Genomic DNA, 15,447 nt, shown 5'->3' with positions numbered 1-15,447 from the left:
GGAACATTTTTAACAGTTGCTTCTTGTCTCTGCTGTGACAAAAAAAGGTTCTGATTATGAATCAAAATGTTTTAAATAAGTCACACACTGGTTATAACTTAATGCCGAAAATGTCATGTTACACTATTTTCTGAAGCTTATTTACAATTTACAATGCTTAACACCATTCCCATCCCTCCCGTCAAAAGATAAAAGTCTGTTTTTCATGCAGTTTCACACACTAAAGACATTTCATTCTTTTTGGTTTCTTGTTGTCAATCAGCAGATGCGAGTCTGGAAGAGGTTTTAGAAGAATATAAGATCAGTCTGAGGAGGAGGTTTGAAAGTGTGACTGAAGAAACTGATAATACAGGAAGTGGAACCCTCCCGAACAGGATCTACACTGAGCTCTACATCACAGAGGGACAGAATGAAGACGTTCATAACCAACATGAGGTGATGCAGCTGGAGACAGCTTCCAAGATGGAGGCTCTTGATGACATTACAGTCAGGTGTCACGACACCTTTAAAGCCTTACCTGACCAACAGAGACCCATCAGAGTGGTTCTGACCAACAGCGTCGCTGATCAGAGACGAGCAGTACAGTCTTCTGGAGCTGCTCCATGTTTTCCATCCAACATTACAGAAGGTCACAGCAGAGAAGCTCGCTGTCTGTAAACTTTTGTTCATCTTTGACGGCCTGGATGAAAGCAGACTTGGATCATTGGATTTCACCAACGGGAAGCTGCTGTCTGATGTCACAGAGAAGTCATCAGTCAGCCAGCTGCTGACAAACCTCATCCAGGGGAATCTGCTTCCCTCGGCTCTCGTCTGGATAACTCCCCGACCTGCAGCAGCCAATCAGATCCCTCCTAGACGTGTTGACAGGGTAACAGAAGTACGAGGCTTCACTGATGCCCAGAAGGAGGAGTACTTCAGGAGGAGATTCAGTGATGAAGAGCTGTCCAGAATCATCTCCCACATGAAGACATCCAGGAGCCTCCACATCATGTGTAGAATCCCAGTCTTCTGCTGGATCACTGCTACAGTTCTGGAGCACATGTTGACTACAGAGCAGAGAGGAGAGCTGCCCAAGACCCTGACTGACATGTACTCACACTTCTTGTTGGTTCAGATGAAGAAGGGGAACAAACATGTGGGGGGACATGAAACAAGTGAGATGACTGAAAGGAAATTTCTTCTGAATCTGGGGAGGCTGGCATTTAAACATCTGGAAAAAGGAAACACCTTCTTCTACCAAGAAGACCTAGATCAGTGTGGTCTGGATGCTACAGAGGCCTTGTTGCACACAGAAGTTTATACGGAGCTCTTTAAACAGTGTTTGTTAATCTTGAAGGTGGCTTTTATTTGTGATTCAGGTCTCAATGTCTCTTTGTGTATACTTATATGCAGAAGTAACACAAAAGAAGAAGTGGGAGCTGGCCTGACACCAGTAACTGACTTCCAGTGAAAGCTTTGGCTAATAATATTTTTTAGCGAACATTTTTCTTGTAAAACAAAGGGGGGCCTAGCAAAAAAGGTTTGGGAACCACTGCTCTACAAGGTTGGCGAAATAAAAAAAAATGTATTAACATTTTTTTATTTGGACTTTTATTAGTCCAAATTTTTTTATTTGGACTAAAAAAAATGTTCGAAGTGGACTAGGTGCTAATTTTCAGATGTCAAGTCTACATCTAGAATCAAAATGAGCACATACATAAACAACCAAAGTGAAGCATTAAGACAAAACATAGCAACGTCAAACAGCGTCCACACATTTTGCCACAAATACATGCAAAACAACTAAATTGGGCCACAAAAGTGATGTAAATTGACCAAACTAAGACACGAATCAGACAAAAACAGATGCAGGATGATCACAAACAGACACGTCGGCTACAAACTGATGCAAAATGACTAAAATCACACGTGTAACACTTTCTACATATTTGACAACAGAAGAAAAACACAAACAAACTTGGAATGCATTTTTAATTTGGATTTTTTTTATTTCATGCCGAATTAGATATTTTAAAAATCAAGCCAAAGTCTCCTCCCTGTTTGTACTGTAAGGTCGAAGCCCTACTGTACTACAGAGAACCCCAACAATCAAATGATCCCCCTCTGAGCAAGCGCGAGGCGACTGTGGGGAAGAAAAACTCCCTTTAACAGGAAGAAACTTCCAACGGAACCGGGCTCAGAAGGGACGGCCATCCGCTGCGACCGGTTGGGGGGATGGAAATCAAAAGGAGACGAGATGGCGTGAACTACAGTTCTAAAATTTGGATTTGAGGGCTGATCCCAAAATTTTATGGTGATGTTTTTAAAAAAAGGATTTGGTGCTAAAAGTCTGCTTCAAGATTTTAAAAGAAGCAGGGCAGTGGGAAAAGCCAAAATGGTCATTTTAATGATCTCTGGCTTTAGTGAACCACCTGAAGGGTTTTAGCAATGTTTTTCCCACCGCAGAAAAAAACCTGGATATTTTGGACGTCTTTGGGGGACCCGGGATGACTCCGAGAGTGATTTTTAGATGTCTAATCAGAGCCTCATCAAAAGATGAATCATTTGCCATCAAAGCCTTTAAGACATTGTCTGGGGAGCCAAACTCCTTGATGAGGCGTTTGGCTATTTTCTTGATGAACTTTGTCTTGTCATTTGTCAGACTTGTGGCAGACGCTGTGCTGCTGAGTTCAGGCTGCATTAGATTGCTCAGACGGTTGATGACCGTGTCTATTTCTTTTGTAGTAGTTGCGATCCGAGCAGCAAACTTTTGGGTCTCAGGTTTAGATTTATAGATGACTCTCATGATAAGGAGCAACGCAAGGTCATTGGAAATTTTCTCAACATCAGAAGATGAACCTGACACAGAATCCATCTCTGATATTTTGGAGGAATCTTTGAGAGAGTGTTTCAGGCTCAAGGCTCCAGATGATTTATCTGGAGAAATGCTCCCAGGTTGTGGCATTTGAGGTGACTTGTCAGATGCCACAGAGCATTTATCTGGAGAAATGCTCCCAGGTTGTGGCGTTCGAGGGGACTTGTCAGATGCCACAGAGCATTTATCTGGAGAAATGCTCCCAGGTTTTGGTGTTGGAAGTGATGCACCAGATTCTTTTCCTCTGCCATCTGAATCAGGGCTTTTTTCCTGTGTTGTGGTCTGTGCTCTTTTAATAAAGTTGTGGATGTCTTCCAGGGCCCCAGAAATCTTGTCCATTTGAATCATTTGATCTTTCTCTTCATTGCAGAAGAGTAAAAGCTTCTGCAAAAACCTTTCTACTGTGTCATCTATGAGGACATAGAGGACTTCAGCAGAAATGCGACGCTTTGAGCCCTGTACTGATTTCGGAGTCCTGGAGATGACCGTGTCTGAGAGGGACCTACCCATTAGAGGTATGGGGATTTGATAGCCTCGATCCACCGTAAGTAGATCAAACAGGTTTGCCACTAAGTCCTCCGTAAAATTCCTGATATGCCCACTATTTTTAAAGTCCCCCAAGGTCTTATCGATGAGGAAGAGTTCTTCTTTCTTTGTTAATTTGTCAAATAACTGATTAACGTCTGATCTAATGACGTTAAAGTCGACTGAAGAAGAACGTTTAATTGCGGTTCCCAGGCTTGCCGTATGTGGAGAAGGGGAGCGATGAGCCTCTGTACTCTGGGGAGCAGCCGTTTCAGGTACTGACCCTGGGAGAATGAAAACTATACTTTCATTGGAGGGCGCAGTTTCCTTCTTGGGGTGATTGCAAATGTTTTGTAGACAAACAAAATGTTTCCTGTTTGCCTTTATTCTTTTTTTCAGCTCTGTTTTCATTTTTTCAAATTGTTTTTTTGCAAACATGGAAAAGTTGTGTTTGCGTGCTTTGAGCCTGGCGTGTGAGGTGGATGGCACACATTTGGAGAAGAAGTGTCTCACCTTGTGGATAATTAAGCCTGCATTAAAGGCAGGTTTGGGTAAGTTACATTTCTCACAGAGCTCTTCACTGCTTGAATCCATGTTAGCAAGTATCTCACCTACGATGTCAACTGCAACCATTTCTACTGGGGTTGGAGCCTGGATACTTTGTGTTTCTGCAGTGGGTTTTATATGGCTTTGTGATTCTTCTGGGAGCTCATCTTTATCTTTTCCTGTCATCTCTCCATCTGAGCTCCTTGTTGACAGAATAACAGAAATCTCTGCGATTGCTGATTTCACTGATATTTTTGAACCAGTACGTTCTGTACTGGAATGAGACCCATTTGTCCCACACTGGCAGCGCAGCTTACATGCTGCATACCTTTTCAGGCATGAGGCAGCGCAACAAACCATGCGGTGTAGTTTCTTAATACTACTAAATTTGCCGCTAACATAAACGGCAGGGTCTACTGGGAAATCGGGGCTTTTTTCAATCAGTGCAATGGTTGAGCTGACCTTTTCTGAGATCTCTTCCTCAACCATCAGCGTCAGCTTGTCAGCGCTCTTATCTTGCTGTTTTGAGACATTAAGAGCGCCGGCGATGGCAGCTGAGATCGAGTCTCCGAGGGACACCCTTATTTTCCCCTCATCCATAAACTCTTCCCTTATCATGGGTTCCTGAATAACAGAAAGGGCAATCCTCAGGATGCTGGCAGAGGCGATCTGAATGATTTCAGAAATCATATCAGCGAGCACGGCATGGACGCTGGAGTCGCATTTTCCATTTTCTATAATGCTCCACTGAACTTCAGAGAGCCTTTCAAAGCACCTGTTGATTGGCGGGATAATCTGGTCTGGTGTGACCACGATTGAATTTTCGTTGATGGTTTCCATTGTTGTGTCACAAATTAGATTTTCTCCGTTTGAGCGTGTGAGAATTTTCTTGTATTACAGAGCGCCGACTGCTGAACGTTTTGCAAACACATGAGCATCGAGTTCTGATTTTTCTGTCTGAGAGCCGTTATTTATAGGCTCGGTTGTCTGTGACGTTACTGACAGACCAGCGCGAACGCCTTTGATCTGCCAGTGACGTCACAAGAAACGCACGTGGAGAGGCGGCGTTCCTTGCGCGCTCACAGATTTGAATGACGCTTTGGAGTTGACGGCACGCCGCAATGCATTGTGGGAGCCCGGCACCATTTTCGGGGTCTACGAATCAAAACAAACACGCTGTGTTGGAACGACGATTACAAGATGCTTAAAAGCAGTTCCTGACCCACCAGGATTCATTGGAATCATAGGTTGGAGGACGTTTTGGGGAAATGGCCGACGGTCGAAGCGGAGAAGAAATAAACTCTTAAAAGTTAGTTCTGGGTTTTTATCCCACTTCATATATACACCAGGACACATGTTAGCATAATGAAAGAATTGTAGAATTAAGTGGAGTCAACAACAGCAGCATAGTGCAGTCATATCACAAATGTTAGCGTAATGAAAAAGTCTTACAAAGTCAAATTTAGCTAACCTTCGGCTAAGTTACGTGACGTTAGTGATATCGCCACTTAACGCGGCTCTTTGGTCGGTTAGTTAGTGTCATCCAGGGAAGACGGACGTTGTTTTGCTGTGCTGTATTTTTATGTGAAGTGTATATATTTATTTTTTATATTGCATGTATTTTGTGCAGTGTTTTATTTAGTTTGCATGTTTTTAGTTGCCGGCAAATTGTCCTGGAGAGACTCCGCCTTTCCCCCCGTTTTTACTAATTGGACACACCTGAGAGAAAAGAAAAGGTAATTTACAGAGTGCTCAAGGACACATAAGAGGTTTGGAGCCGGTGTTCAACAAAAATGTAACACGGAGAATGCGAGACAGACAGAGGAAAGACACAGACGATCAGAGGGGAGAGCGAGAGACGATCAGAGAGTAGAGATGATCAGATGGAGCAGACGACCAGCGACTGGGAAGAGAGATTACCAGCGACTGGAAAGGGGAAACGATCAGAGGAAAAAAAGGCAGATGACCAGCGACTAGGGACGCGTAGCGGCAGTCTGGTGGCAATAACGACAAGAGCCAGCTCGTGCACTGCGGGAGAACAGAAGCAGTGAGACCGCGGTGCCGATTGCAGTTTGAGGAAGCGGCGGGCGGAGTTGAGAGCTCTGCCCACCCGGGTAAGTCTTTGACTTATCCTTTTTATAAAGTAAACTGCCAAAGGAATAGTGACTGCCGCTCCCTCCCTTTCTTCAGTGCACCAGGACGTGGAATGCGGGGAGGAAGGCGAGGACTCCGCTGGGTTTCCCTCTTTTAATACTACGCTGGACCTCTTAGTTTTCTGTGACTTTTAGGCCGTGGTGGATTCCACTGGACTTCTAATGTTGTGTGTTATTGATTTTTATTGTGTCTTCCCTTGGCCAAGGTTGTTTTAATTCATTTTATATTTTTAACTATTTAAACATAATAAATTATATTTTTAATTCTACAGTTTTTGTATCGTGTGCTTTTCCCTCGGCGGCTCCACTGCTCTGCCCGCTTTGAGGAAGGTTTCCTTCCTTTTAAAAAACACAAACCATCTTGGAAACATAATCAGCCTTTCCGCTCCGGTGTCATATTAGTTTAGGTTTGTGCCGAAGCTGGGTCTGTTTGTCAGTGTGAAGCCAAACGTGCTTTAACGTTTTAGGAAACACCGAGCAGACGGTTCATACTTGCCAACATTCAAAGGGCTGTTGGGGGGGGGGGGGGGGGGGGGGCAAATATATTTTACAGTGTTTATTTATTCGACAAAATACGTTAAATGTCACCGTTATTATTGGCTGGCCGGAAACAGCGGGGGTGTCCAAATTCAGAGGCTGCTTCCACCTGAGGACCCGCCTTCGCGGTCTAAAGAAAGCCGCGTAGTACGTCACGAGCTCCCTCGGTGGAGTGAAACTGCGTCTGCTCCTTGCTGTCTAAAATATAACCGGGCGCTGGCGTCAATTCTCCACCGTCTCACACTTTGTTTAATCAGTTTTCTGTTTGACGTTTATTCAGCTTTGTGAAAACCCCAGAGGACCCCTCCCGAGGGATTAATAAAGTTACAGCTGAGTAGTGAGTTGTATGTGAGGCTGGACACTAAGGAGAAAATGATTTTTAATGAATGGCAAGGCACATAAATTGTGCTGGAAGAGAGTAACCAAGTATAGAGATGGAAATGTGCTAATGTGAAGAAAGTGTGTTGAGAAGGGAGAAGGAGTACTTTGGACGAAAATTGAATTAGAGAAGGAAGTGAGGCAACTCTGAAGAGGATGGAGACGGGAGGCATAGAGAGGGTAGGAGTGAAGGCTATGATAAGGTGCGAAGAGAGTAACTGTGGTGCTGCATAAGAAAGTCCTGAGGGGCAGAGAAGTATGTGATGGGTTGAGATTACATCAGAGAGAGGCTCTGAGCCCCTTCTTGTTTGCACTGGTGATGGAGAGGCTGACAGATGAGATCAGGCAAGAGTCTCCGTGGATGATGTTTTCAGACAACCACAGAAAGGATTTGTGGATGTAGTGAAGGTGGACATGCAGGGGGTTGGTGTGACTGAGGAGGATGCTAGAAATAGAGAGATGGAGGCGGATGATCCACTGTAGCGACCTCTAAAGGGAGCAGCCGAAAGAAGAAGAAGCACAAATAATTCTAATCATGCTTTTCTTTTATTCTCAGTACTAAGCTATGTAAAGGAAGTCAAGGTTGTTTCCTCCTACAATCACTTTGGTCATGCTGTTCTTACAAGTGTGGAGGTGCCAGATGGTTTAGACTTGTTTAGATTGGTGCTCTGTCTCCCTTTATCCAAACTAAAACTTTGATGGGGTTTTTTATCTTCACTAAACACTTTTTTGCTTTGTGTTTATTATTGTGCTACTGCAAGTATTTCATATATTAGTCAGTTGATTGTTACTGTAGGGCAGCTCTAGGACAATCCCAGATGTGATGTAGCTTGCTTTTATCCAGCAGATACGACATCTCATGAGGAGGTTCGAACCCTGTACCCTGACCCTCCTGCTGACGCACAAAGTCTGGACATCCAGCAGCAGGCCCTTCTACGTGAACAACAGCACAACAGTTTCTATTTCTTTTAATATTGGAAGTCAGTTATTCATTAATGAATACAAATGGTGACTGAAGTTATTTAGACAGGACATTAAACAATAAACTTCCAATAAATGATGAACAATGTGTGACTGAATGTGTTCAGTGAAAGACTTTGAAAATATCGCAGCATAAAACCAGTGTAAAAGTACTCAGACTACTTTTGGGGGTATTTATTTGATGATGCAACCAGAAAATGTGCAGGTTGTGAGTTTAACATTTTCAACACTGGAGAAGAAGTACATGTACACAGACTAGCTAATGACAAACATTTTTTTTAAATTAACCTTTATTTAAACAGGTTGTTCATTTTTCTGAGCTTATCTGGTGTCCAGTTTCGGTGGCAGTAGCATAAGCAGAGAAGACCCAGACCTTACTCTCCCGAGCCAGCTCCTCCATTATTTGGGGGACACTGAGGCATTCTCTGCTGAGTGCTGTGATCTCCCCAACATGTCCTGGATGTGTCCTGTCTGTCCTGGTGGGACATGCCTGGAACATCTCACCCAGGAGGCGTTCAAGAGGCACCCTTGTCAGATGCCTGAACCTCCTCAACTGGCTCGTTTAGATGTAGAGGAGTAGCAGTTAACTCGGAATGAGACAGACAGCACATACTGCTGGGGTGGGCCTACAGGAGGGAGAGCTCATGTCGTCTCTTCAGGACACATCACTGGACCCCAAGAAGCTCTCCCCGGAGCTCCCTTTGGCTGCTGGGGTCGGCATACGTTCAACTTTAAAATCACTCTTGGTTCTTGGCTAGCTTTGTGTTAGCATCCTTTGTGTACTGATGCTTGCAAGAAGCTAAAGTTGCTTTGGCAGAATTTTCTTTCTCATATATGCACACATAAGGAGAGAGATGTTTTATAAGCTTTAGTCATCACCGTGCACTTTTCCTGATTCACACAAAATACAGCAATCTGGCACCTTCCCACAGGGTCTTGCACGAGTATTAAACATGTTCATTTGTGCTTTGGACTGTCACCAGATTTCTTCTAGAAGTTTCTTGCCAGTCAGCAACTATCTTGGCAACACCACTTGAGTTTGTGTGTTGCATGCTAACATCCTTATCATATGTGTAATAATACTAAAGCTTCATCTTATGCACACACAAAAAACAAATATGGCTCCTTCGTGCAGGGTTTTCTGGTATGTTCATTTATGCTTCCCAATTTAAAAAAAAAAAAAAAAGACAAAGCAAAGTTCTTGCTTCTCAGCCACTGCGGCCACATCCTCACCGTTTTTTAGGCAGTTATATAAACATACTGTGAGTGAGTCATAAGCTTAAATACAATAGTTGAAGGAACAAAAACTTAATGTTTAAAAATACCAGTCAAATCTGATTAAAGTAAATAAATAATAAGTATACAATGTAGTTTTAAGACTTCTCAATGTTTCGTAACATTAATGTTCTATGAACTCGTGAGTCCAGAAATCTGAATGTCATGAAAAGTATTTATTATTCGTGTATTATTATTTTACAATACAAGGTTGTTTTTTTCCTGATACTTCATGCAAACCACATTTCTCCAGGCCTGTCCTAATCAGCTTACTCAGTATCACTAGATCCAATGCTGCTCCTCCAGCAGAGCACACAAAAGTAGGAGAGACCAGAGATGCCATGGCTTAGTTAGGAGACTGTTTGCTTCAAGGCCACTAGAGGGTGCTGCCATAAAACTACAATAAATGAATTGACCTTTTGACCTGCTCACACTCTTTTATGCAAAACCCTGTTGATGTTACACACACACACACACACACACAAAGAGATTCTAGGTCTGACCAACCGTGGGCAAAAAGATGACAGTCAATAAAATTCTAAAATTTTATTTATAAACACAATGAATAGTAGTTAAAAGTCCAGTGTCCCATTTAGGTACAAAGTAAAAACACACAGTCCAAGGCCAGAGCCAGCTATGCCACAAAGCCAGTTGCACTCCACACGTTGTTCACTTCAACAGGGGTAGCAATTGTCCTCTGAGACCCACCACCCTGTAAGTAGAAAGCCTGCACAGAGCGACAAAATAAGACAATTCACTATATAATTCACAGCCCATCCATCCCAAACATATCAGATCATTAGAGGTTTTGTCACATTACATACCTGCACTGAGAGACAAAATAACACAGCAGTGTTTGTAATGTGGGCTATAAGTAGACTAGCATATCAGTGCAATCAATTACACCTGCCTCCAATTAGTCCAGCCCTTTTACAGTCATTGACTGGGTGAGAAAACACGAGCAAATCAACCCAAGAGACAAGCAGGAAGACTCTCTGAAGGCTCCTGTGGCTGCACAGGCAGTCTTACAATTACGAGGTTGGAGAGTTGTTGTTTCAAAATGTTCACACTGATTTCACATGCTCATTAACTCACAACCAGCTGACCATATATATTTCTGCTGCTGAGCTGCTTTTTGATGGAGATTTTCTGAATTTATTTTGCTACCATAAGAGCAGACTCCATGCTGAAAGCATGTGCACTGTCACTTGCAATGAGTGGCACTAATGACGCTAAATTTAATTACAGGTCATGGACAGCCTTCATAAATGCTCATATTACTCACCCACACTGAATTCCAGCACAGGTTCATCTGGGTCCTGACTATTTCCTGCAAAGTAACACAAACGTCATCAGAACATTAAGTCAGAGAAACAACATTTGGAGCTTTTGTACATGATAAATTATACTGCAGTAGTAAAACAAAGTCAAGCAGCAGTACATTTATTAAAATCACCTTCAGCTGTAATATTTAAACTGATTTAGTGTCAATTTAGATTATGTTTAGATTAAAATGAAACTAGTACCCTTGTAATGTCTTTTTAAATTAGAGGTAAATATTTGTATATTTTTTACATAATATAATTATATTTACTGGATTTTCTCTCTATTGTAGTTTAGTATTATAGTTATTACTTGTTTTTTATTGACTTGTCTTGTTTTTACAATGATTTGCTCTGAATGCAGCCTTTAAAGAAAAGACTATCTGTTCAGTAACTATCCATCAGACTGGGTCCATGTTACCAGCCAAATGGGTAATAATTAAAGTAAGTTTTGAATTACGTATATTTGGGTGTTTAGGTGACACTTTTGCAAAAAAAAAAAATAATAATTAGGTTTAAAAGAACTAAACATGTATGTATTTAAAAACAATAAGTGTGTTAGAATTACTACAGCAACAGCTTGTAGCTCACTGTACTATTTTTGAGCACAACTTTGGTGCTTTTGCCTCATTTTTAAATCAGTGATCCCAGTAGCACAGTCTAAGCAGAGACCTCAGTGCTTGGCAAACAATCAATAGAATCAATATAATTATTAAAAAGAAACAAAATAAATGCCAACCATATAAAAAAAAACATAAACTTAAGGAAAAAACTAAACTTGATTTTGTGTCTTTAGGCTATTGTTAACAGCAAGCATGAGGTTAGTGCATATGTATTATTATTGGAAAGATTACTGCAAAGAAAAAAAGGTTGAACCAGGAGGGGGCGATATTGCTCTTCTTACCATGAGTTACATGCAGGCTATTACTTACCATGTCACTCACATTTATTTCACAAAACAGCTGAACCCACTTAATTCGATTTAATTGTATTTATGCAGAGCTGAATCACAACAACAGTCTCCTCGAGGTGGTATAGATTGTAAGGTAGAAAGTCTACAATTAAAAAGAAAAAACCTCAATACAGTGGGAAGGAACAACTCACTTTTAACAGGAAGCACCCTCTGGCAGAACCACGGTCAGGGAGGGGCGGCCCGCTGCGACCCTTTGGGGATGAGGAGACGAAAAAGGGGACAAAAGACACACTGTGGACGAGAGCCAGAGATGAACAAGAACTAATTATTGAATGCAGAGAGGTGTATAAACACATGGTGGGAATCCCCCAGCAGGGTAGTCCCAGGGTAACTAAGGGAGGATTCATGGTCACCTGATTCAGCCCTAGCTATATGCGTTGGCAAAAAGGTAACTTTGAAACTTAATCTTAAAAGTAGAGATAGTGTCCGTCTCCTGCATTCAAACTGGGAGCTGGTTCCACAGAAGGATGATCCCCTTCTACTTCTAAATATCCTAAAAACCACAAGGAAGCCCACAGTCTGAGAGCAAACTATCAAACTACGAGGTCTTTAAAATAAGATGATTATTCAAGACCTCATGTGTGATGGGAAGGATTCTGAATTTGATGCTGGACCCACAAATCATAAAAGAGAAACACTAACTCACACACACCAGAAAGTGCCAAGAATTATAATTATATGTAATTTAGTTTTGCGTTCCTTTATAATGCTTTCAACTATACAAATAAGACACTTCATGGGGGCGCCTGAGCCTTGTAGACACAACAAATACTGAACAAACCTCATGCGCCCTGTTGTTGACAAAACGATAAAAATGAATGTGTACTTCTGTCTTATTTAGGTCATTTTTGTAGTTTTTGTAGACAGACTACTGTAATTTCTCAATAAAATGTCGCTTATTATCGCTCACTCTCAAGAACAAAAACGTGAGTAATTTCCCAGTAGCTCACCATATTTGGGATCTTCTAACATCCACACTTCATGTTTAAACGGTGGTGCGGAGGCGGTGTACCGTCGCAGGCCGGATGTAGCATTCAGCGCGGTGTGCCTTTTTTTCAGTTGCTAAGCAACAGATTTGTCCCGCCCCTTTCGTTATGACGGGGCGGGCCAGTCCTTTGACTGGTGACGTTACAAAGAAACGTCAGGTGACGTTACAAAGAAACGTCAGGTGACGTTACAAAGAAACCTTAAACCGACCTTATATATAGACCTGGCTGTTCAGTTGAAACGCATTCACACAGCGGGACAGCAGCGCTTTAAACGTTCAAACACGGAGTTTAACACAAAACAACATTTTAGACATAAAAAACAAAAAAGTGAAATGGCAAGCTCGAACTGTAACACAATGACAAATGATGAAACAGTTCAGACCAATGGGGATAATTCTACAGTACATGCTTTGGTATCCCTCTTGAATAACTTGTTCAGTAGTTTTTCGATCAAGCAGTGGGGAGAGCTTATCTCAGGCTATCCGGATTGCTTCACTGCTAAGCGGCTTGTAGGTTTTGTAGAGGACGCAATGGACCTGTGTGCACAGTCAGTAGCAGTATCACCACTGAGGTCTTCCCAGAACTCCCCTGTACATGAAAACTGTTCTGTCCACACCACTACTGGCAAAACGGTTTTGTCATGTGTGAAATTTTTGGACGATTCTGCTGAGCAGGAGTTTGATACAGCACAGAATATAGATGCTAACAGCCAAGAAACAGCTAACACAGAAGAAAGCTGTCAAAATGCTGACCAACACAGTGCTGCAAAAGCAGAAAACAATCCAATTCCAGATCCCCAGCAGCAGAAATCCTGTGTTGAACATGAAGCCAGCATCCCACCGTTAACAAACGTAAGTCAAACGGAGTCATATAAAAAGATACAGCATCACAGATCTTCTGTAGACTGTGAGCCACCTGAAAAAACCTTAGACTTTGAAAGATGGTTAGAGACATTAATTCAGGCTGTGCTTTCAAAGCTTGGTAAACTTTTAAAGTGCCCTCATTCTCACCAAAAATGTTTGTTGGATCTACTCTTGGACAAATTCAAGGGGATGGATTTGCATTTAGACCGAAAAGTGCAGAATTATTTTGACTGCATTGCTAATGCGATTTTCACTGATATTTGTGACAAATTACATAAATTGTCACTAATATCATTGAAAATGGGGAGGAGTGGGGAGGAGGATTCAATGAATTTAATGGAACAACCAATATTTAATATCATAACTACTTCAGTATTCCAAGAACACCTGTTGGCAGTAACAGTTACTGATAGACTGGAATCATATGAAAAGAAAGAAAGATGCAGACTTTCAGTGGAAATCTTTGTGGAAGGACTGATTTCCCAGGTTTCAAAAAAATCAGGCACAGTCTTCAGCATTGAAAGTGCTGAAGCTATCTCCAACCGGCTTACCATGAAAATCTGGACTGAAATCAGGGCCAGATACGACAAAATCCCACCAGAGAAGTTCAAGAAACTCAGCGAGAGGGTTTTCAAATCCCTCTGTAAAAGATGGAAGCATGCATCTTTGGTGACATTCTGGCAATTAAACTTCCAAGATCTTGATGAAGATATTGTTAAAACTTTCAAAAGAAAGATATTCACAGAACCAAGTTGCATATCTAAGTGCTTCTCATCGGTGCGTGCATTTTTTGGGAGGTGTAAGGGAAGAAACAAAGTTTCCACTTTATAGTGACATCGTGATATCAACAGCAAAATATTTTCTAAAACTCACTGGACACTTTAAATGAGCTAGTTTTACATTTAGATCAGATCAAGTCATTTTTGAAATCCCCAGGAATGGTCGCGGCAGATGGCCACCCCGCCCTGAGCCTGGTTCTGTCGAAGGTTTCTTCCTCTTAAAAGGGAGTTTTTCCTTCCCACTGTCGCCTCGTGCTTGCTCAGAGGGGTTTGTTCTTTTGGGGTTTTCTTTTTAATACTGTAAGTTGTTACCTTACAGTGTGAAGCACCTTGAAAACACCATTGTTTCCTTTGGTGCTATACAGATTGAAGTGACTTGCACTGATAACATAACTAAGCTGGGACTTTAATTTAACATCAATAAAATTATAAAAATATTACATCTTGATTTCTGCTTGTTTTCATTGTCTGTGACTTAATGAATACAAATGTGTAATTTAACAGATTCTTTCTTTATGTTAGTCTGACCGGTGATTCCACGTTGGCCTTAGGTGTTGGCGCGGATACGCTGCAGCCCCTGAGCCATTAATGGCCCAGCACACTACAGTAAAAACAAAACAACAGCCATCTGTCCAACTAGGAAAGGAAAATAATAAACTGCCTCCTTGGAGGCAACCTGACTCAAAACAGTTGCAGTCCAACTCAGACCGACTGCAATCACTCTCAGGCAGATTGATGAAGATCTGCAAATAACTGTTGTCTAATTTATAAACGCAGACAGATTGCCAACACGTCTGTTCACAATAGAGGACTGTACTTACATGGTTGCAAACTGGTTGTTATCTTGCTTATATGAAAACATTGCTTTGGAGCAATGAAACTCAAACACATTCATTTTTAAAATGCTTCAAAATGAAATTTTGAAGCATTTGGCTTTATGCTTTGAAAGTGCCGTTGTGAGTGGGAGTGTGAAATCCTTACTTGATGTGTTCCCTTTGCCTTTACTGTTTTCAGTTTTATCAGTTTTCAGTTTTATTTGTCATATGCAAGTTAGCACAGGGTCAACATTGCAATGAAATGTGTTTGACGAGCAGCAGTCACTCAGCAGCATGGTACAGTAGAAGAAAATATAATAAAATATAATAAAATAAAATAAAAAATAGAAAAATAGTAAAGAGCAAAATATTTGAAAGACGTGGTAAAAGAGAAAAGATGACTAAATATATATATATATGTATCTATAAATATATGTACACTAGTGATTAAATAAGA

At 41.5% G+C, this 15,447-nt stretch overlaps 1 protein-coding gene and 2 long non-coding RNA genes across 5 annotated transcripts; 1 reads left to right on the top strand and 2 right to left on the bottom strand.

The window, feature by feature from the left end:
• Positions 1-1,963: 1,963 nt before the first annotated feature.
• On the bottom strand, positions 1,964-4,970 carry LOC146692505 (uncharacterized). Its single transcript, XM_085432609.1, has one exon. It carries the CDS (start codon positions 4,763-4,765, stop codon positions 2,384-2,386), a length of 2,382 nt encoding a protein of 793 aa, XP_085288735.1. The 5' UTR covers positions 4,766-4,970; the 3' UTR covers positions 1,964-2,383.
• A 2-nt stretch (positions 4,971-4,972) lies between these two features.
• Positions 4,973-6,347, top strand: LOC146692504 (uncharacterized). Its single transcript, XR_014915222.1, has 2 exons — positions 4,973-5,234; positions 5,583-6,347. It is a non-coding gene; the product is annotated as an uncharacterized LOC146692504 (long non-coding RNA).
• Positions 6,348-9,780: 3,433 nt separating this feature from the next.
• LOC146692503 (uncharacterized) lies at positions 9,781-13,539 on the bottom strand. Of its 3 annotated transcripts, XR_014915220.1 has the most exons (4): positions 12,495-13,539; positions 11,676-11,775; positions 10,535-10,579; positions 9,781-9,976 (listed from the first exon to the last, which is right to left on the bottom strand). It is a non-coding gene; the product is annotated as an uncharacterized LOC146692503 (long non-coding RNA). The 3 variants fall into 3 exon arrangements; XR_014915219.1 differs by having other exon boundaries at positions 9,781-10,579; XR_014915221.1 differs by lacking the exon at positions 11,676-11,775 and having other exon boundaries at positions 9,781-10,579.
• Between the last annotated feature and the right edge of the window lie 1,908 nt (positions 13,540-15,447).

The sequence above is a fragment of the Copadichromis virginalis genome, linkage group LG15 (assembly GCF_057382275.1).
Source record: "Copadichromis virginalis isolate Kocher_CV1m ecotype Utaka linkage group LG15, C_Virginalis_male_GT1.1, whole genome shotgun sequence".
Classification (NCBI taxonomy): Eukaryota; Metazoa; Chordata; class Actinopteri; order Cichliformes; family Cichlidae; genus Copadichromis; species Copadichromis virginalis.
The sequence above is the reverse complement of the archived record's forward strand: the minus strand, read 5'-3'. Positions and strand labels throughout refer to the sequence as shown.

Excerpts from the sequence above, each read along its gene's own strand:
- LOC146692505 (XM_085432609.1), bottom strand. The coding sequence starts at position 4,765 with ATGGAAACCATCAACGAAAATTCAATCGTGGTCACACCAGACCAGATT.